The sequence below is a fragment of the Akebia trifoliata genome, chromosome 5, assembly GCF_017979445.1.
Source record: "Akebia trifoliata isolate Shusen 1 chromosome 5, ASM1797944v1, whole genome shotgun sequence".
Lineage (NCBI taxonomy): Eukaryota > Viridiplantae > Streptophyta > Magnoliopsida > Ranunculales > Lardizabalaceae > Akebia > Akebia trifoliata.
Window position 1 is genome coordinate 5,146,238 of NC_141379.1, and position 22,495 is coordinate 5,168,732.

General features: G+C 34.5%; 1 protein-coding gene across 1 annotated transcript; it reads right to left on the bottom strand.

The window, feature by feature from the left end:
* Window positions 1-18,125: 18,125 nt before the first annotated feature.
* LOC147401187 (thioredoxin H2-like) lies at window positions 18,126-19,992 on the bottom strand. Its single transcript, XM_086442364.1, has 3 exons — window positions 19,591-19,992; window positions 18,553-18,675; window positions 18,126-18,419 (listed from the first exon to the last, which is right to left on the bottom strand). Exons 1-3 carry the CDS (start codon window positions 19,879-19,881, stop codon window positions 18,288-18,290), a joined length of 546 nt encoding a protein of 181 aa, XP_086298490.1. The 5' UTR covers window positions 19,882-19,992; the 3' UTR covers window positions 18,126-18,287.
* Between the last annotated feature and the right edge of the window lie 2,503 nt (window positions 19,993-22,495).

The following is a 22,495-nucleotide window of genomic DNA, read 5'->3' on the forward strand; positions in this document are numbered from 1 at the left end:
CATAATGACCATCAAAGCGTGGAATTGCTGGTTGAACAAAATTTTCAGAGGCCATAATCACTGCTGCACCTAAAAAAATGGTAAGCTGCTGCTTCAAAATTGTCTCACAAAACCTCTCTTATCTCACTTTTGGCAATGTCTCAGTTTTATAGACTCACCCTCACTCTTTTTGGCTCTCTTAGCTTCACTATTTTTTTTAAAAAAAATTGCTTCTAACTCACTGATTTTCTAACCTGGCTCTGATACCACTGTTAGTATAATATGAGTATGAAGAGAGTTGATAAATTGAACACAGAACAGAGGAACAAACTGAGTTGTTTTATTCGTACTGAAACTAGCCTATATATAGGCATACAAGCAGCTGAAACATAACAAAGGACTTCCAACTATTGCATAAGAATAGGTCCACTAAAACACATTCTTACTGACTTGTAACTACAACCAAAAGACCAGGAGAAAAATAACAAACCAATAAACTACTTCCTATAGACCAGGACAAAATAACAGACTCAACAATACTAAATTAAAAAACTACTATTATTGAAGACTTAGTCAAATGACTAACTACAGACTTCTTTTAACACTATTTCCTAATTATTATTCAATATATCACTTTTCTTTTCTATCTAGCACCCAAAAAAAATCAAACTTTGCTTTTCTTTCTTTCTTTATTTATTTTGGCTAACCGAGTGTCCGGGCTAGCTTGCGCGCACCACGACTAATCTCTTGGAGGACTACCACAGCAACCCACCGTCATGGTCCCCCAGTTAAATCATGAGAAAAACCCAAGAGAGGAATCGAACCCGTGACGTGCGCCTAACCCACACTTCACGTGCTCGCCCTTACCACTTAGGCAACCCATGGGTGGGTTACTTTTCTTTATTTGTATGTTACTAAATTTTTGGATTTCCTTTGTTCTTTTTCCTTGCAAAAGTTTTTGCACACTTCATCCACTAGCAGTGCTAGGGATGCAACTTGGTTCGGTTTGAGGTCAAATTGGAATCGAACTGACATAGATCTATGTCTATTCCACCAAATAAGAACCAGAATCGAACCAAATTCCATTGGAACCAAACCAACTCAAACCAAACTAAAGTTGGTTTGGTTTAGTTTGGTTCGGATCTATGGGTTGCCAATATTTTATAAATTGTAAGAAATATTTTTTAATGAAAAATAAACATACAATTTCATACAATAAATAAATATATATATATATATATATATATATATTTATTGCATAAGGGCTGGGTTCTTTGTTTGGTTCAATTCTATACAAGTTTGATTCGAGAGTCAAACCAAATTGATAGCTTCTCCATTTTCGTAATCCGAAACCGAACTAAACCACTCCAATGCTATCAATTTGGTTCAATTCTCGATTTGAACCGGACCAAGTTGCACCCCTACTATGAATATCCAATCAAGATTCATGTAATATTCATCCAAGAAATCTCATTAAAATCAGTTCTCACACTCATATCTTCAATCCTCAAAGTTGGTAGTACACTTTGCCGACAAGGTCTGAGATTACCAAATTCTATCTCTTTGAGATAACAACAAGAAAAGAAAAATTCATTCAAATGTGGAATGATCCCCACAATAATTCAGAGATTTCTTAGCATCAACTTTAATCTCCTCCAGTTTCTTCTCATCCACAATCTCTAATCTTTTGAGGTTCCAAGCTGGCATATAGAGTTCATAAAGGTCAAGGAGTTTGCAAAGGCTGAACATGTTTCAATAGCAATGCTTCTATTGCAGGGAATCAATAGTAATGCTTCTATTAACCAATCCTGCAACATCTTCGTCAGCTTTACCGCTCTTAAATTTATCAAATTAAGTCAAAACTCAAGGCCTCGATATTGAGGTTAGTGTGTAACCAACAGTTAGCGGTGTGCAACTAGTCTGTCCCTAAATTTAAGTGAAAGACACTTTTATCTTTTATTAGGGATAGATGAATTTGACTCACGAGTATTTATCAAGCCCAGCCCGATAAAAGCCCATTTATAGATGGACGGGCTTGGACCTGGAATTTGGAAGCCCAATCTACTCCTTGATCCCTCTTTTTTTTTTTCTTCCCCCTGACCCTAACAACTATTTTTCTTAAACAACCCATTAGAAAAAATAATAATGTGGAAGGGCATATCTAATCACCCCAGAAGTAAAGCGTCATCTCATTTATTAACGTCATCCCTAAATTTGAGTAGCTCCAACACATTACCCATCCCCTCCTAACTGCTGTTTTGGGTAGTGGAGTCAAAAAAATATTTTCTCCAACCCAAGACCTATCCCTTAACATTTTTTGGGTCTTGAAATTTTCGATACCCAAAATATGTACTTCCACTTGGTTACCCATCTTTTTTTAGAGGGAAAAAATTTAGGCAGTTATGTTGATAACAATTCAATTTTTTTTTTTTTTTTGATAAATGATAACAAGTCAATTTCAGAAAGTTTTAAATCTGAATTGAAATAAAATATATTAAACAATTTAGAGGTAACACAGTTGGAGTGCATACTCCATGGATACCCATAATTGTTACCCCCAGTGCCTAAAATAATCATTTATGAGTATGGTAGAAGGTGCTGCTTTGGAGTTGCTCTTACAAAACTATCGTTTTTGTGAAATCTCGAATTAACTATTCTCCCACCAAGAAAGCTCTCTTTCCTAACCGCATCACTTGGTAGGATTCTGACTTTGAAGTAGGTAGCAAGTTTCAAATTTTGAAGGAACCCTCCTCGTTACAAGACACGTTGAGTTTTGAATTTATTTCACACCTTATATTTCTGCCCAAATTTGAAACACTTCCTTGAAAATGTCACATGTAATCCAATGGAGAGGGTTCCTTCAAAATTATGAAGCGGGCTCGCCGCTTCAAAGTTTTTTCCACCTTGTAGCCATCTTCCGCATCTCAAAATTGGCTGTACACATCGGTTTAAATTCCCATGGCTATCTGGGTGACGTCTAAAATCAAGCTTTTTAGTCATTTGTTAAAACTAGATGTCTAAGGTCATAGAATACACATCGGTTTTACAAAAACAATGTCTATTGTCTGATTTTTCCACATAGACCTTATTTTACACATGCCCACCTGTGATTACTGGACAGAATAAAAATAAATAAATTTCATAAATAGTAAATACATTCAAAACAAAACAAAAGATTATAAATTTGATTTACAATTACAATCAACTTTAAAACTCGAACTTCAATTTACACCGTAAAACCTATAAAAATGCAATGAAAAAATGGATTACAAAGTTCCATTAAACATTGCAAATATCAATCAAACTAGACCTATAGAAATTATAACAATAAACGTTTGCTTGAGTTAAATAAAATAGCCCGGCACATCCAAGATCCGATGTATAAAAAGTAACATTCGCACGAGTTAAAAAAAAATATCCATGAGTGATGTCTACTACATTTAAAATGTACCAGGCAAAGCACCTGCTAAAAGTCAATCCATTTACACTCCAACTAAGAAATCATCTATAGATTAAAAAAAACAAAATGTAACTTTCTGCTTCATAAAGGTAATTCGGGGAAGCCTGATACATATTTTGGTGAGAAATGAATGTAGGATTAGTCTTTTTTGGAATTTAGACATATTGGCACTTCACAATTCAGAAAAAGAAAGTAGAGCTACTTAGCTTTCACAGTGGCAGCCCCAATTAGCTCATAAAGCCTGAAAAATTCAAGAGCGACTTCAAATCCTACATTTGGAAAAATAGGAAAAAGGAAGGTTCTGGTCAATTGGACAAAGTACTTGCAAGAGTCTTGAAAGTGCAACATTAAATAACAGCCCATTTATTCATGTCTACCAATAAAAATTCACCGAAATTGTTAGAAAGAACCCTATAATCCGAAGTATAAATCAACAAGAACACAAAAATCTCACAAGACACAAGATATACGTGGTTCGGTCAAAGCATTGACCTCCCTCCACTGGTGAAAATGGCGATTTCACTATAATAACCAAAGAAGAACTAGATTACAATTTCTCTTTGCCTCTCGTATATCTCTCTTACCCTTTCAGGGTTACAAAGGGATTAAACTGGTCGGATCCAAAATCAAACCAAATGATACACGACAACTCTCCATATACAAGAATAGAAGACATAACCCAACAGTAATCAATAGAAAAATATATGCACATTAAAAAGAAAAAAATTTCCTCTGATATTCCTAATAGTTCGATAGTTTTATTCAACACGACACTTCCAAGATATGTCTTCAACTATGAGAAATGCTATACATTCAGATTTAGCATACTAAACCGAAAATGTCATGACAGTGTCAAAAAACAGGGAATAATGAAAAGGTACGAGAACACTCATAACTCGCCTATATCGATTCCCTAACATTAGTCTTAGTGTCTTCTTCTGCAGTATTGTTTGAATTGTGTTTTGTGTTGGTTTCCTTCGTACCTTAACTCCAAGTAGATCATTCTTGTTACCTCCACTCAAATTGAACACAAATCAATGTAGCATGGTTGGCTTAGGGAGATTCAAAAAATATCTAGAGAACTTTATAACTTAAAATGCTTAGTATGTTTCTATTCTTCTGCCGTAGACAAATGGCAATTGAAGATTAACATGTTAGACTCGAAATATGCAGAAACAAACGGCAATCCATGCCAATTAAACTAGGCATGTAAAAACTTCGTTGATGAAGCAACAATGACCAATTGTTATTTTATATTATTTTGAAATTTTATAGAAAATTTTTACATTATTTTGAAATTGACCGACCCGGTCCATTCTGTCTTAGACATCATCTTAACTAAGATGCCACAATAAAACTTGGATGAAGGCTCATTGTAGACAAGAAAGTTGGAAGAAGGCCCATCTTAATTGTTTTTTGACCGAGAAACTGATGTATGCTTTGGTTCCAAACTTCCTTTGTGGGTTGGTATTTGGTTTTTTTAATTCTTTTTAGGGAGGGTTAAGCCTTTACAAATATGATCTCTAATGAAATCTGGTTAGGTGGCCAAACCACGTCTTAGGAAGCGGAGGTCTTGAGTTTGAATCCCTTCTTAAGGGCCACCGTCAAGGATTTATACAAGACATTACCTGGTGCGTGTTGGGTGGAGGGTGAGATTGCACATGGCCCGATGGGTGTTCGTAGAGGATGGGGTAACTCGGTTCCCAAAAAATATATTTGTTTCATAGGGATCAGTACAGTTTTTCTAGGATCAAATCCACGGGAATCCCTATGAATATCTTTCTAGGCATTTAAGTATAATTGTAGCACAATGTTCATAACCAATTGATCCTCCTCTACATCATACTCCCAACATCCAATTCATCTCAGCCATAATATTCTTAATGAAAAGATAGATATATTGAATGATGAAAACATAAAGCAACAAAGTAAAACTCAAAGAAGATAAACTTGATGAAATTAAAACTCATAAAAAGACTATATTTATGTAGAGGACATAATATATTTTTAGTAAGCATGTAAGGGACATTGCTTATTAATAATAAGGTGAAGTCAAAAGGTGTCGTCTTATTGTATTCAGTACCACTCATCCCATACTATGTTATCTTGATCTTCTTCTCCTGTTCATCCTTCCCTTTCCCTTACGATCTTATCGACTTCCATTCCCTATTTTACACGGATTTCAAATACTTGGGTCACCATCTTCATCGATAAAACACAAAATTCCCCATAATTAGTATCATTGAAAAGCAATCACAACCGTCCATATCTATAACCATCACATCAAATAAAATAATGGCAAAGAGATGGAGAATCATATCTTTAACTCATCTACGTCAATTTTAACAAAGTCAACATCTGTGTGCGATGTGAGGTTGCAACCTAAAGTCACTTCAGCATTATTCTTTTTAAGTTCTAAAGAGAATTTTCTTCTAATGGCTATAGAGCATGGTATCAGATTCCTATGGTCCTTCGGCTTGAAAAAATGATGTGACTTCCAATCTCATTTTCATCGTTGGTGACGAATTAAGACATACATCTCTCTCTCTCTCTCTCTCTCTGGATTCTAATGAGATCGGTCAGTGAGGCTTGTTGGTGGAGTAGAAGTAGTTCGATGCCAAATTGAGTGGCCACAAATGCCCCTACTTTTATTTTTAAATTTGATATAATCCAATTATTTTAATAAAAAAATCAAGAAAATTGATTAACCGAACAAAAACAACTTTTTCCTCTTATCTGTTCGAAATTTCAAAGCATATAAAACTCTAGCAAAACCTCTTTGTCGAAAAATCCTATTAAAGTTCAATCGAATTCCATCTAAATGTGACATATATTATTTGTTCTATTTGTTGGGTCTTTCACATGCTATTAAACAACTTCTCCCTTTTCTCATTTACTAAAATTTGTTCTCCTCATCAAACTTAGATGTATTAATATTTATTTAACTTTGAAAGAAAAGAAAAAAAAAAAAAAACTCATATTATCAAATCAAAGATGAAAATTTTTATGCTTCTTGCACTAAATATTTTTCATCATTTACTTTATACGTGCTTACCTTGTGTGATAAATATCACGTTGTTGGGTTATGTCTTTTAGTTTTGATATATGAAGATTTGTCGTGAATTCAACCCGGATCTTTTGATGCTCCGCTAACGACCCGTATGACTCATTTACGTCAAAATATTAGACTCATTTGGTTTGGACTTGAATCCGGCTTATTTACCCTCTTTGTAACCCTAAGTATATAAAGAATAAGAGATGAAACCTTAAAAGGATAGTAAAGATATATGAGAGGCAGAGAAATTGTAACTATGTTCTTTTTTGGTTATCATAATGAAATCGTCATTTTCGACTGTAGACGTAAGTCGACACTTTTACCGAACCACGTATATCTTGTATCTTGTGAGATTATTTGTGTTCTTATTGATTTATACTTCGGATCTAAGGGTTTTTTTTTAACACATGCATAGTTGTTAAGATTTTTATCATTGCTATAAAAAAAAAATTCATAAATTGAATATAAGAATTAAGTTAAAAAAAAATTCATAAATTGAATATAAGAATCAAGTTCTTACTCATTAAAAGAAGAATACTTCGAGTACATATTAGTTGAAGTGCCAGCTGCCTAACTGGCGCCTTCATCCGCATGCTTAAACATAAAAATCTCCTTTGATTCATGTTGGAATTATTTCATTTTGAAGATTAAAATGATTTTTTTTTTTAAATATATATAATTAAAATACTAGAGGAAATTGAAGATAGAAATTTGTAAGGAGATTTATTATTTTTATTTGATTTAAATGTAAAACATAGTTTAACTTTTCATTGAGATAAAAGGTGGGACTAAAAATTCTAAATTTTTTGTTCCTTTCACATGCAAATTAATAATTTTCAAATAATGAGTAGATTGAATTTCGAAAGAATTTATAAACCTTAATAAGATTTCAAATCTTACTAAGTAAGAAAGGATAATTAGAGGTTAATTAATCTTAAGGTTGAAGATTGGGGTAACAAATTTTATCCAAGAAATTGAAGTTAATCGGTTGACTTTTGTTTCAAATTGAAGATGAGGGTAATAAAGTCATTTTACTTTCAACTATTAGAGAAGAGTAAGGTCTAATCCCGTCTCAATAGCAATTTCGGACCGATAAGCGGTTAATGCCAATAGGTCGTGAGTTTAATACCCAATATGAGCATTAATTCCTTAGGGGCCACCCACGAGGCAGCACCCTCACTTACCTGGTGCATGTGATATGCGGGCATTGCACATGTCACTGAACTAGTCTTTGGACAAAACCATGGTCTATGGACTGGGCAAAGCTCAATTATGGGCCGGTCTGCTGTCTACAAGGATGCATGGTTATCAAAAAAATTAAAAAAAGACCGAGGTCAAGGGGCATGTAGGCCTATAGGTAAATAATTAAAGTGCCCTATGTTTTTAAACTAATAACATTGCCCCCTTGATTAACGAGAAATGATCAAAATACCTTCTTTTTTTCCACCCCTGATTGGAAGGAAAAAGTTCGTCATAGCTTCCAGTCAAGATTGAATTACTATCGAGTAATTTCAAAATCGTTATTATGATGATAAAGATGATGATTCTGCAAGTATTTACGATTATGTTGCTTTGATATTAAGATGTGTTTTAAGTTCCATTGTTGCTATTTGATAAAGATCAATGGGATGCATATAAAATTACATATTTTTAATTATAACGTGAATTGAGATGATTTTAGATACGTGGCAAAGTTTTATCAGCCGAAATCATGTTGAAAATTTCTCTTTGAAACATATTTCACTATGATTTCTTATATCTAACATTCACCCGATTCTAATAGAAAATGAAAATGTAATATACATTCTGAGGAATGTGTCCTCAAGAATAGAGCCCCTGTTTCCCCTACAGCCCATGGTTTTAAATCTTATCCAAGACCAAGACAACTCGTCTGATACGTGGACGAGACTGATAGACAAGTCAAGCATATTGGACGATATTTAAAATCATGCACGATTCATCTGTCTCATTGTTGAATGAAATAACTCAATGACTCGATCTTGTTCATGGACGAGATGAGACATCAAAACGCATTTTAAAGCCATGCTACAACCATAATTAATGTTTGTGCTAATAATTAAGATTTATGATAGAAACTTTGTAGAAAATTTTATAATTATTTTGAAATTAAGTTTGAAAAACCATCCTTTATTAGATATTATCTAACTAAGAGGTCACAATAAAATTTGGACGAAGGCCCATCTTAATCATTTTACGATGAAAAACTACTGAATGCATTGGTTCCAAACTTTTATACTATTTCGAGGAATATATATATATTTTTTAATTTTTTATGATGGGATTGTCTGAACTTACATCCGACTAGGGGGACAAGAAGAGCCAAGTTTGGAGCCGAGGCATATGGGTCCCTCCCTCAAGAAATATAATTCACTATGCTGTGTTCTACCAGATACCCAACTTGGTAAAAAAAATTCATTGTTATTTTGAAATTAACCCGACTCCCTTTGAGAAATCAAACTGTCTTAGACAAGAAAGTTGGAAGAAGCCCCATCTTAACCATTTTTGGACCAAGAGACTAATATATGCTTTGGTTCCACATTTTCGTAAGGAAAATGCTAAAATGACACAAGGTATTTATTGCGATTCTCACAAGTCTGATGTGGGATGTGCACATAACCATAGATGTGTTTCCTCATGATACTAGTAAAAACCATCTATGATTATGTACACATTTCCACGTCAGACTTGTGAAAATTGCAGTAAATACTGTCACCCCAGCACGACTCTTTCCGTAATGCATTGGTATTAGGGTTTTTTCTATTTTTAAATTCTTTTAGGGTTAGTTAGGGCTTGACAACAAATGGCAAGATTTCATAGAGATCAATATCTGTTTCATAGAACCATTTAAGGGTCGGTGTGGTGACCAAGACCTCACCTCAAGAAGCGAAGGTCTCGAGTTCGTATCCCTTCTTAGGGGCCACCCTTAGGGATTTATCCATGAAACTACCTGGTGTGTATGTGGGTGGAGGGGACTGCACGTGCCTCAAGAATTAATTGAGTGCTCTTAGAGGTTCCTAAGATCAAATCCATGGGAATCCCTATGATCTTTCTAAGCATTTAAGTATGATTGTAGCACAATGTTCACAACCAATTGATCCCCCTTTACTATATACTCCAACATCCAATTCATCTCAGCCATAATATTCTTTATGAAAAAATAGATGTATTGATTGGTGAAAACATAAAGCAACAAAGCAAAACTCAAAGAAGATAAACTGGATGAAATTAAAACCCATAAAAAGACTATATTTATGTAGAGGCCATAACATGACCAAGCCAACATAATTTATTTTTAGTAAGCAAGTAAGGGACTTTGCTTACTAATAATAAGGTGAGGTCAAAAGGTGTCCTCTTATTGTATTCAGTACCACTCATTCCATACTTAGATCTTGTGCATCTTGATTTTCTTCTCCAGTTCATCCTTCCTTGTCCCTACGATCCTATCGACTTCCTTTCCCTGTTTGACGAGCACCAATGTTGGCATCGCTTCTATTTCAAATTCTTGGGCCACCATCTTCATCATCAATCATATGGTTGATCAAGTACAAAAAATCACCATAATTAGTATCATTAAAAAGCAATCACAACCGTCCATATATATCTATAATCATAACATCAAATAAAAAAATGGCAAAGAGATTGAGAATCATACCTTCAACTCATCCACATCAATTTTAACAAAGTTGACATCTGTGTGTGTGGCAGACAACTCGTCAAAGATTGGTTCGATGAATTTGCATGGTCCACACCATGTAGCAGTGAAATCGATCACCATCTTTAGAATCACAAGAAAAAAAATATCAATTCCCTTGCCATATTGAAAAATGGATTGACATTTTCATTTTTTCAAATATTTTTTTGATAAAAACTTTTCATGAAAATGAGTTAAGGGCTGATTTTCAATATGCATTTACAAAACTAATATGAGAGTTATCTCTTACTATAGTCATCATTTATGCTAAAATTCAATTATTCTCACGAATTAAAAAGGATATTCATGTGGAATCCATGATCACATTTATTCCTTTGTGGGATCATAATGATTTAAGTTTGGATGATTCTAAAACTTTTACCAAAAGAAAAAAAAAATTATTTTATAAGAAATTTTTTAAAATGAAAAATGTTTAACTATTTTTCACTAAAGTTTAATTTTTTTAATTTTTAATTTTTAATTTTTAATTTTTAATTTTTTTAATTTTTTTTTTTTTAAATTTTTGTGACTATTCATGCTGAAATTTAATCACTTTCATGAAACTCATTAAAAATAAAAGAATAATGATGAATGTGCGTGGTCTTGGTACACATTTGGATATACGACTGGCATGACAAGAGCACATAACCGCACATCTATTTCTTGTGAATAGCAATGAAAACCATCTATGATTCTGTGCTTTTGCCATGTCAGCCGCATACGAAGTTAGGTACACAGCTGACATGGTGGGGGCTTAGAACCGCACATCTTTTTCCTGCGTATCCCAATAAAAGTCATGTACGGTTCTGTGCCCTTACCACGTCAGCCGCTTTCCAATGGCCTACATTCATCACGACTCAAAATGAAGTGATTTTCTAATTTCAAATTACGTTTGATGGATGACATCAAATATACGGCTGAGAGGAATCCATTTCGTTTGAGAATCTCTAGGGAACGTGTTTCCATCTCATCCGTATGTTTAAAAAGAGAGGGAGAGAGAGAGAGAGAGAGAGAGAGACCAATTGGGAGGATTGTTTAAGATTGTTGAAGTGAGTCCTCCACTGAGTGATAGAGTGGAATGGTTGAACTCGAGACTGAGTCGAAGACCCACCAGTACTACGGAAGGAAGATTGGTGATTGAGCGGTCCAGCAAAGGAAGATTGGCGAGTCATTGATCTACCAAAGGAGGATGATGGTTGACGACAAAACGGTTTATCACCAAAGGATGGTTGATGACTCAAAGACTGATCAAACGATGGTCGATGGTTTAATAGTTCCATCTTTTCTATTCTTCGATTAATAGTCCACATCTTCTGTTCTTCTACAACAAACCCCAACTCAACACAAAAACACGTCAAATCTTTAGTTTGACACGCCTTTTCTTATCTAATGTTTATTGGTCTCTGCATGGCTTCAGAATGAGGTGGTGGTTTTGTTTATATAGTAGATTTTTTTTTTGTTTTTAAGAGAACTTTTTCTCAGAGTCGTGCGGGGGTGACACAAAAGTGACTTAGATGCTTTTCCGCGTGATACGAGTGAAAGGAATCTACAGTTATGCGCACGCCACCACATCTTTGTGTCTCCGTTAGTGTCATTCCAGCACGACTCCTACAAGCCGAATTGACAGATATCGTAAGATTCAAAAAAAAAAAAAAAAAACTTCTTAATTCTTGAACAACGATGAAAATGAAACTGGAAGTCACATCATTATCCGATCCCATCCTCCATATTCCATACGCATTAGAAAAGGAAAATGCTGGAATGACACAAACCGATAACCAAAGGTGAAAAAAATGATGTGTTGGCGCGTACATAACCGTCGATGCTTTTTTATTGGTATCTCGCGGAAAAGCATCTACCGTAATGTGACCACATAATTTTATCACTTTTGTGTCTCCATTTGTGTCACTCCAACATTTTCCGTGGTGATAATACTCAATCGACGCGTAATAGTCAAAGTCATTTTCATTATAAAAAAAAGAAAAAAGCCAGAAAATTGGTTCGTGCATGGTTTTCGAAATGACAAAAGTAATCTTGGTTTACTATGTAATCTTTGGGTGTCGTGATAATCGGACTACCCCACGTGGCACACTCAATCCACTCTCCTGACATAACAAGTTGGGAAACGTGATAATCTGTACGTCTCAGGTTACACAGTTCCCTTGGAATGCATATTTTTATGGGGATGTGCAATGTTGTATCCTAATAAGTACATATCTATACTTCATGAACTTGTCACTTCAGGAGAGTGGATTGAGTATGTCATGTGAGGAGTCAGATTATCACGACTCGAACTTAAAAATCCTTCAATTAATCATTTAATTATAAATAAGCCCTTTTAATATATGTGTGTTTGCAAATGCCACCTAAAAATATATAAGAGTAATAATTTTCTGACTCTCATATGTGGCATACTCTCTTGATGTGGCATGTACTGGAACCATAGGTCTTTTTTCCTCCGATACACAATTGCACATATCTATGGGGATGTGCATATGTATAGCTCAAGGCATAAATCTATGGCTCTAGCACATGCCACATCAAAAGAGTATTTTGAGTATGCAACGTGAGGAAGTCAAATTATCACGACTCAATATATAATTAAAAAAAATAATTAAATATACAAACTTACGTGTTTAGTCCTACATGGGCTAGAAGTTTTGGAATTACCTTATTTTTAATGAGGATGATCTGTATGATTAAGAGATCATCTTCACCAAAAATCAGCCCATTCTAAAACTTCAAGTCCCATTATATTTATATTTCACAAAAATGACAATTCACATGAGTTGAGTCAGTTTTATTACATTATACCATTGGACCACCAATGTGGTCTAATTTTTAAAACACTCATAAAAGCAATTCCAATTGGACTCTCCATCATCACTAGGCATTTCATTATAGATATTCAAAGGGTATGTACTCTAAACTTGTTATCCAAAATGACTCTCCTTAAATCTATAATCAACGATCATCCTCATTAAGGGCCAAAAGATAGAAAGAGAGAGAATCTCACTCTCTTCTTTTCTTTATTAAAAAAAGTTTCTCTCCAAAATAGATAGCAGAATGTAGAGTGCGTTGGAGTCCCTTCAAAGCCCTTTGGCTCTCCAAAATGATAATTGGGAGGGGATATAAACCCCGAGTGCAAGTGCATTGGAGTTGCTCTAAGAGACATCTATCTTAATGGGTAAACCTGATTTTAAAAACATTTATCCACATTAGTGGTAATGGATGAGAAATCAATGTATTCAACCCGATCTAATTACATAAAAGGATTCAACTCACCATGTTTCTCAATTTTATTTTCTTAAAGTTTTCGGGATACGAAATCATCCAACAGTTGTGGTTGATTTGTCAGGTGTGATGGATTTGACGCGATTTGCATCGCACGACCACGTTAATACCCGATTAAATGCAATGAATCAAAATGGTACCTGATCGAGAACGATCTGGTGCGTTGGATCAAGTTAGTACCTGATCAGAATCGATCAGGTGTGTTGATTCATAATTGGTATTTGATAAAGGACGATCGGATCCGTTCGATCAAATGACAACTGATCGGACGCGATCAAAACCATTAGATCATACAAATTCAACTAATAGGTATTAATTAAAAAGCATGAGACACATATTTTCAATAAGATGCGATCTACATCGTTAGATTTGATATCAGACACAATCCAATGACTATTAAACCAAGAGACATTAAATCATAGTTCTTGATCAACAGACACAAAAATGATTATAAAAAGTATATAATCTTCAGTTTCTTATTATTTCCGAGTGTTCTAGATTAAATCGGACCGTACATAATTTGAGTGTAGACTTCTCTGTATGCTAAAGGCATTTCTTTTTTAACCCCTTGTGTAATATGGTTTTATCTACTAGGGAATAATATTTGTTTAAAAGAGATCAAATCAGAAGTTATATTTCTTTCTTCATTGAATTACATCCGATTTTAAAATCATAATATCCAACATTCAATACCACTCATCCCATACTATATTATATTGTGCATGTTGATCTTCTTTCTCCAAATCATCCCTCCTTGCCCCTACCATCTTATTGACTTCCATTTCCTGTTTATCGAGCACAAATGTTGCTATCTCACGTATTTCAAATACTTGGGCCATCATTTTCATCATCAATCATTTGATTGATAACACACAAAAATTCCCATAATTAGTATCATTGAAAAGCAATCACAACCGTCCATATCTATAACTATCACATCAAATAAAATAATGGCAAAAGAGATGGAGAATCATACTTTTAACTCATCCACGTCAATTTTAGCAAAGTCAACATCTGTGTGCGATGTGAGGTTGCAGCCTGAGTCACTTCAGCATTATTCTTTTAAGTTCTAAAGAGAATTTTCTTCTAATGGCTATAGAAGATGGGATCAGATTCCTATGGTCCTTCGGCATGAAAAAAATGATGCGACTTCCAGTCTCGTTTTCATCGTTGGTGAAGAATTGGGAGATTAAGGCATATATACAGATCTCTTTCTCACTCTGGATTCTAATGAGATCGGCCAGTGCGGCTTGTCGGTGGAGTAGAAGTAGTTTGATACCAAATTGAGTGGCCACAAATGCCTACTTTTAATTTTAAATTTGATATAATCAAATTATTTTAATAGAAAATCAAGAAAATTGATTCACCGAACAAGAACAACTTTTTCCTCTTGTCGGTTCGAAATTTCAAAGCATATAAAACTCTTGCAAAACCTCCCTATCGAAAAATCCTATTAAAGTTCAATCAAATTCCATCTAAATGTGACACATTATTTGTTCTGTTTGTTGGGTCTTTCACATGCTAATAAACAAATTCTCCCTTTTCTCATTTGCTAAATTTTGTTCTCCTCATCAAACTTAAATGTATTAATATTTGTTTAACTTCGAAAGATTAAAAAAAAAAAAAAACCCCTCATATTATCAAATCAAAGATAAAAATTTTCATGCTTCTTGAACTAAATTATATGTGCTTATCTTGTGTGATAAATATCACGCATAGTTGTTAAGATTTCTATCATTGTTATAAAAAAATTTCATAAATCAAATATAAGAATCAAATTCTTACTCATTAAAAGAAGAATACCGAAAAGCTATTTTAATCATTTCTTCAAGTACATATTAGTTGAAGCCACATGGTTTTTAAACTCGTCCGAGACCGAGACGTATCGCCCGAGTTAACTCGATATCAGAGCTGAACGAGACCAACTCACAAAGACATTTTTTGTTCGAGATTTACGAGTTACGTTCTATTTTTTGATTGGTCTCACGAGACGTCTCAAACATATCAGAAAACTCGTTCGAGATGACTCAGTATGGGAGATGAACGAGACAAGACGAGATACCGAATTTAAAAACCATGAGTTGAAAGAGCCAACTTCCTAACTGGCACCTAATGCAAGTGGGAATGTCATAGACCTAGGATCAAACATTGCCTTCGTCCACATGCTTAAACAAAAAAAGCTCCTTTGATTGTGTTAGAATTATTTCATTTTGAAGATTAAAATGTTTTCTTTAAATAAATAGTTAAAATATTAGAGGAAATTGAAGATAGAAATTGTAAGGAGATTTAGTATTTTTATTTGATTTAAATGTAAAACATAATTTAAGTTTTCATTGAGATACAACGTGGGACTAAAAATTCTAAATTTTTGTTCCTTTCACATGCAAATTAATTACTTTCAGATAATGAGTAGATTGAATTTTGAAAGAATTTACAAACCTGAATAAGATTTCAAATCTTAACAAGTAAGAAAGGTTAATTAATCTTAAGGTTTCAGATTGGGGTAACAAATTTTATCGAAGAAATTGCATTTAATCGGTTGACTTTTGTTTCAAATTGAAGATGATGGTAATAAGGTCATTTCACTTTCATCTATTACAGAAGACCAAGTCAAACCCCGTCTCAATAGCAATTTCGGACCAATAAGTGGTTAATGCTCGTCGATCATGAGTTCGATACTCAATATGAACATTAATTCCTCAGGGGCCACCGGCAAGGGTGCACCCTCACTTACCTGGTGCATGTCATGTGCATGTGTTGCTGGTGTCCCTGGACTAGTCTTTTGACAAGACAATGGTCTATGGACGGGGCAAAGCCCAAATACAGCTCCGATCCGCTGTGCACAAGGAAACATGGTTTTTAAAAAAAAAAAGAAAAAAAAAAAAACCGAAGGTCAAGGAGCATGTAGGCCTGTTGGTGAATAATTAATATGCCCTATGTATTTAAATTAATAACATTGCCCCCCTTGATTAATGAGAAATGATCAAAATACCCTTTTTTTTTTAGTCCCCATGATTGGAAGGAAAAAGTTTGTCAGAGCTTCCAGTCAAGATTGAATTGCTATTGAGTAATTTCAAAATTGTTATTATGAGGATAAAGATGATAATTCTGCAAGTATTTACGATTATGTTGTTTTGATATTAAAGACACTGCAAGATGTGTTTTAAGTTCCATTGTTGGTATTAGATAAAGATCAATGGGATGCATATGAAATTAAATATTTAAATTATAACATGAATTCAGATGATTTTAGATAAGTGGCAAAGTTTTATTAGCTGAAATTGCGTTGAAAATTTCTCTTTGAAAAATATTTCACTATGATTTCTTATATCAAACATTCACCCGATTCTAATAGAAAATCAAAATGTAAAATACATTCTCAAGAATGTGTCCTCAAGAATAGAGCCTTGTTTCCCCTACAACCCATGGTTTTAAATCTTGTCCGAGACCAAGACAACTCGTCCAATATGTGGACAAGACTGATAGACAAGTCAAACGTATTAGACGAGATTTAATACCATGCATGATTGTCTCATCGTTGAACGAAATTACTAGATGACTCGATATTGTTCATGGACGAGACGAGATGTCATAACGAGTTTTAAAACCATGCTACAACCATAAGGTCTCTTGACGTTTGTGCTAATAATTAAGATTTGTGATAGAAACTTTGTAGAAAATTTTATAATTATTTTTGAAATTAACCAGACCCGGTTTGAAAAACCATCCTGTATTAGATATTATCTAACTAAGACGTCACAATAAAATTTGGATGAAGGCCCATCTTAATCATTTTACGACGAGAAACTACTGTATGCATTGGTTCCAAACTTTTATACTATTTGGAGGAACATTTTTTTCTTTTTTTTTTTTAATTTTTTATGACGGTATTGTCTGAAATCAGAAGAGCCAGAGCTGGAGCCAAGGCATATACATCCCTCCCCCGGAGAAATATAGTTCACTATGTTGTTTTCTATCAAATACACAACTTGGTAAAAAAAAATTAATTTATTATTTTGAAATTAACCGGACTCCCTTTGAGAAATCAAATAGTCTTTGACAAGAAAGTTGAAAGAAGGCCCATCTTAATTAATCATTTTTGGACCAAGAAATTTAGAAACTAATATATGCTTTGGTTCCAAATTTCCGTAATGTGTTGGTATTGGGTTTTTTTTTAATTCTTTTAGGGTTGGTTAGGGCTTTACAAGATTTCCTAGAGATCATCAATATTTGTTTCATAGAACCATTTAAGGGTTGGTGCGGTGGCCATGACCACATCTCAAGAAGCGAAGGTCTTGAATTCGAATCTCTTCCTAGGGGTCACCCTCAGGGATTTAAGCATGAAACTACCTGGTGTGTATGTGGGTGGATGGGACTGCACGTACCTCAAGAATTAATTGAATGCTCTTAGAGGTTCCTAGGATCAAATCCATAAGAATCCCTATGAATATCTTTGTAGGCATTTAAGTATGATTGTAGCACAATGTTCACAACATTGATCCTCCTTTACCACATATTCCGACATCCGATTCATCTCAGCCATAATATTCTTTATGAAAAGATAGAAATATTGATTGATGAAAACATAAAGCAACAAAGTAAAACTTAAAGAAGACAAAACTTGATGAAATTAAAACCCATAAAAAGACTATATTTATGTAGAGGCCATAACATGACCAAGCCAACATAATTTATTTTTAGTAAGCAAGTAAGGGACTTTGCTTACTAATAATAAGGTGAGGTCAAAAGGTGTCCTCTTATCGTATTCAGTACCATTCATTCTATATTTATATCTTGTGCATCTTGATCTTCTTCTCCAGTTCATCCTTCCTTGCCCCTACGATCCTATCGACTTCCTTTCCCTGTTTGATGAGCACCAATGTTGGCATCGCATCTATTTCAAATTCTTGGGCCACCATCTTCATCATGGATCATACAGTCAATAAAGCACAAAAAATCACCATAATTAGTATCATTAAAAAGTAATCACAACCGTAATATCTATAACCATAACATCAAATAAAAATATGGCAAAATGATTAAGAATCATACCTTCAACTCATCCACGTCAATTTTAACAAAGTTGACATCTGTGTGTGTGGCAGACAACTCGGTGAAGATTGGCTCGATGAATTTACATGGTCCACACCATGTAGCAGTGAAATCGATCACCATCTTTAGAATCACAAGAAAACAAATATCAATTCCCTTGCCATATTGAAAAATGGATTAACATTTTCATTTTTTTCAAATATTTTTTTGATAAAAACTTTTTCATGAAAATAAGTTAAAGGCTGATTTTCAATATGCATTTACAAAACTAATATGAGAGTTATCTCTTACTATAGCCATCATTTATGCTAAAATTCAATTATTCTCACGAATTAAAAAGGATATTCATGTGGAATCCATGATCACATTTATTCCCTTGTGGGATCATAATGATTTAGGTTTGGATGATTCTACAACTTTTACCAAAAGAAAAAAAAAATTATTTTATAAGAAATTTATTTATAATGAAAATGTTTAACTATTTTTCACTAAAGTTTTTTTGTGTGTGTGATTATTCATGTTGAAATTTAATCACTTTTATGAAAATCATTAAAAATAAAAGAATAATGATGAAGGTACATAGTCTTGGTATAAAGTTGGAAATACGGCAGATATGACAAGAGCATAGAACCGCACATCTTTTTCCTGTGAATTCCAATGAAAATCATTTATGATTCTGTGCTTTTGTCATGTCAGCCGCATACCCAACTGCATGAATAAATGATGGACGCATGTGGTCCATGTGGTCCTAGTACAAAGTTGGGTATGTGACTGACATGATGAGGGTTCAGAACTGCACATCTTTTTCCTGTGTATCCCAATGAAAGCCATGTACGGTTCTGTGCCCTTATCACGTCAGCCGCTTTCCAATGGCTTACATTCATCACGACTCAAAATGAAGTGATTTTCTAATTTCAAATTACGTTTGGTGGATGACATCAAATATACGGCTGAGAGGAATCCATTTCGTTTCAGAATCTCCAGGGAACGTGTTTCCATCTCATCCGTTTGTTTGTTTAAAGAGAGAGAGAGAGAGACCAATTGGGAGGATTGTTTAAGATTGTTGAAGTGAGTCCTCCACTGAGTGATAGAGTGGAATGGTTGAACTCGAGACTGAGTCGAAGACCCACCAGTACTACGGAAGGAAGATTGGTGATTGAGCGGTCCAGCAAAGGAAGATTGGCGAGTCATTGATCTACCAAAGGAGGATGATGGTTGACGACAAAACGGTTTATCACCAAAGGATGGTTGATGACTCAAAGACTGATCAAACGATGGTCGATGGTTTAATAGTTCCATCTTTTCTATTCTTCGATTAATAGTCCACATCTTCTGTTCTTCTACAACAAACCCCAACTCAACACAAAAACACGTCAAATCTTTAGTTTGACACGCCTTTTCTTATCTAATGTTTATTGGTCTCTGCATGGCTTTAGAATGAGGTGGTGGTTTTGTTTATATAGTAGATAAATTTTTTTTTTTTTTTTAAAGAGAACTTTTTCTCAGAGTCGTGCGGGGGTGACACAAAAGTGACTTAGATGCTTTTCCGCGTGATACGAGTGAAAAGAATCTACAGTTATGCGCACGCCACCACATCATTTTTTTCACCTCTTTATGTCTCCGATAGTGTCATTCCAGCACGACTCCTACCAGCCGAATTGACAGATATCGTAAGAATAAAAAAAAAAAAAAAAAAACACTTTTTAATTCTTCACCAACGATGAAAATGAAACTGGAAGTCACATCATTATCCGATCCCATCCTCCATGTTCCATACGCATTAGAAAAAGGAAAATGCTGGAATGACACAAACCGACAAACTAAGTGACAAAAAAAATGATGTGTTGGCACGCACATACCCGTAGATGTTTTTTTATTGGTATCTCGTGGAAAAGCATTTATGATAATGTGTGTGACACCACATAATTTTATCACTTTTGTGTCATTCCAGCATTTTCCGTGGTGATAATACTCAATCAAATCCCTGACGTGGACAAGTTTGGAACTGTAGATTTGTATGTCTCAAAATACATAATTGCACTTCCTCGTAAAAAGTGTGTCCCGAGGGAACTATGTATATCGACAAGTAATTGTCAAAGTCATTTTCATAAAAATAAAAAATAAAAAAGGTAAGAAAATTGCATCGTGCGGTTTTTGTAGATGCTAAATTTCGCTATACTCTGAGATGCTCTTCTTTCCTCTCGTAACTCGCTCGGACTTGCAAATGAGTCCACTCCGACGATCAAGTTAGAAACTGTATTGTTTTCTTTTTTGAATCTTATTTTTATTTTTTCAAAGAAAAGGAAGAAAAATGAACCCCTTTCTTCAGTTGTTTCCCTCCCTTTATAGGAAGTCTTCTATCCTCGTTCTCTGAGCCCTCCCCTGAGATGACTCAAAGTAGTTAACTTACTCTCTGGTTTGTTAGTTGTAGGGGTGGTTACAACTACTCTGACAATCATGGAGTAATCAGGACTGATCTGTCACGGTATGGGTTGCCATATCAGTCCATTGATGGTACACCTATCAGAGTCGTCTTACCGACCTATATTAATTTCTGATATTCACGAAACTTTCCTCCGAGCTACATGATGGGTTGGCGACGCATGTACGAGCTGCGTATCCGCATATCCGAGAATTTCCCATCATTATATCCACCGTGTTTGTTATCCGAGCTACTTGATGGGTCGGTGGCGTCCGTACGAGCTACGTGTCTATGCGTCCGAGAATTTCCCTCCACAATTTTCAAAATTACAAAAGTAATATTGGTTTACTATGTAATCTTTGAGAGTCATGATAATCGGACTACCCCACGTGGCATACTCAATCCACTCACTTGACATAATAGGTTGGGAAACGTAGATTTGTACATCTCGGGTTACACAGTTCCCTTGGTATACACATTTTTATGAGGATGTGCAATTTTGTATACCAATACGTACATATCTATGCTTCCCGAACTTGTCACTTTAGGAGAGTGGATTGAGTATGTCATGTGAGGAGTCAGATTCTCACGATTCAAATTTTAAAAATCCTTCAATCAATCATTTAATTATAAATAAACCCTTTTGATATATGTGTGTTTGCAAATGCCACCTAAAAATATATAAGAGTTATAATTTCTGACTCTACCATGTGGCATACTCTCTTGATGTGGCATGTACTTGAACCATAGGTCTTTTTTCTTCCGATACACAATTGCACATCTCTATGGGGATGTGCATATGTATAGCTCAAGGCATAAATCTATGGCTCTAGCACATGCCACGTCAAAAGAGTATTTTGAGTATGCAATGTGGGGAAGTCAAATTATCATGACTCAATATATAATTAAAAATAATAATTAAATATACAAACTTACGTGTTTAGTTCAACATGTGTTAGAAATTTTGGAATTAGCTTATTTTTAATGAGGATGATCTGTATGGTTAGGAGATCATCCTCACAAAAAATCAGCCCATTCTAAAACTTCAAGTCCCATTATATTTATATTCCACAAAAATGACAATTCACATGAGTTGAGTCAGTTTTATTACATTATCCCATTGGACCACCAATGCGGTCTAATTTTTAAAACACTCATAAGAGTAACTCCAATTAGATTCTCCATCATCACTAGGCATTTCATTATAGAGAGTCATTTTAGATATTCAAAAGGTATGTACTTAAAATATATTATTCAAAATGGCTCTCTTTAAATCTACAACTAACGATCATTCTCATTAAGGACCAAAACATAGAAAAAGAGAGAATCTCACTCTTTTCTTTTCCTTATTAAAAAAATTTTCTCTCCCAAATAAAGAGCAGAATGTAGAGTGCATTGGAGTCCCTTCAAAGCTCTCTGGCTCTCTTTAAATCTACAACTAACGATCATCGTCATTAAGGGCCAAAATATAGAAAGTGAGAATCTCACTCTCTTCTTTTCCTTATTAAAAAAAGTTTCTCT

Bases quoted from the DNA above. Each gene is read 5' to 3' on its own strand.
- LOC147401187 (XM_086442364.1), bottom strand. From the start codon at position 19,881: ATGTGGACTATTAATCGAAGAATAGAAAAGATGGAACTATTAAACCAT. The intron at 18,676-19,590 runs GTCTCTCTCTCT...GTGATTCTAAAG, and splicing joins TTAAACAATCCTCCCAATTG to ATGGTGATCGATTTCACTGC. The intron at 18,420-18,552 runs GTATGATTCTTA...TCCATGATGAAG, and splicing joins TTGACGTGGATGAGTTGAAG to ATGGTGGCCCAAGAATTTGA.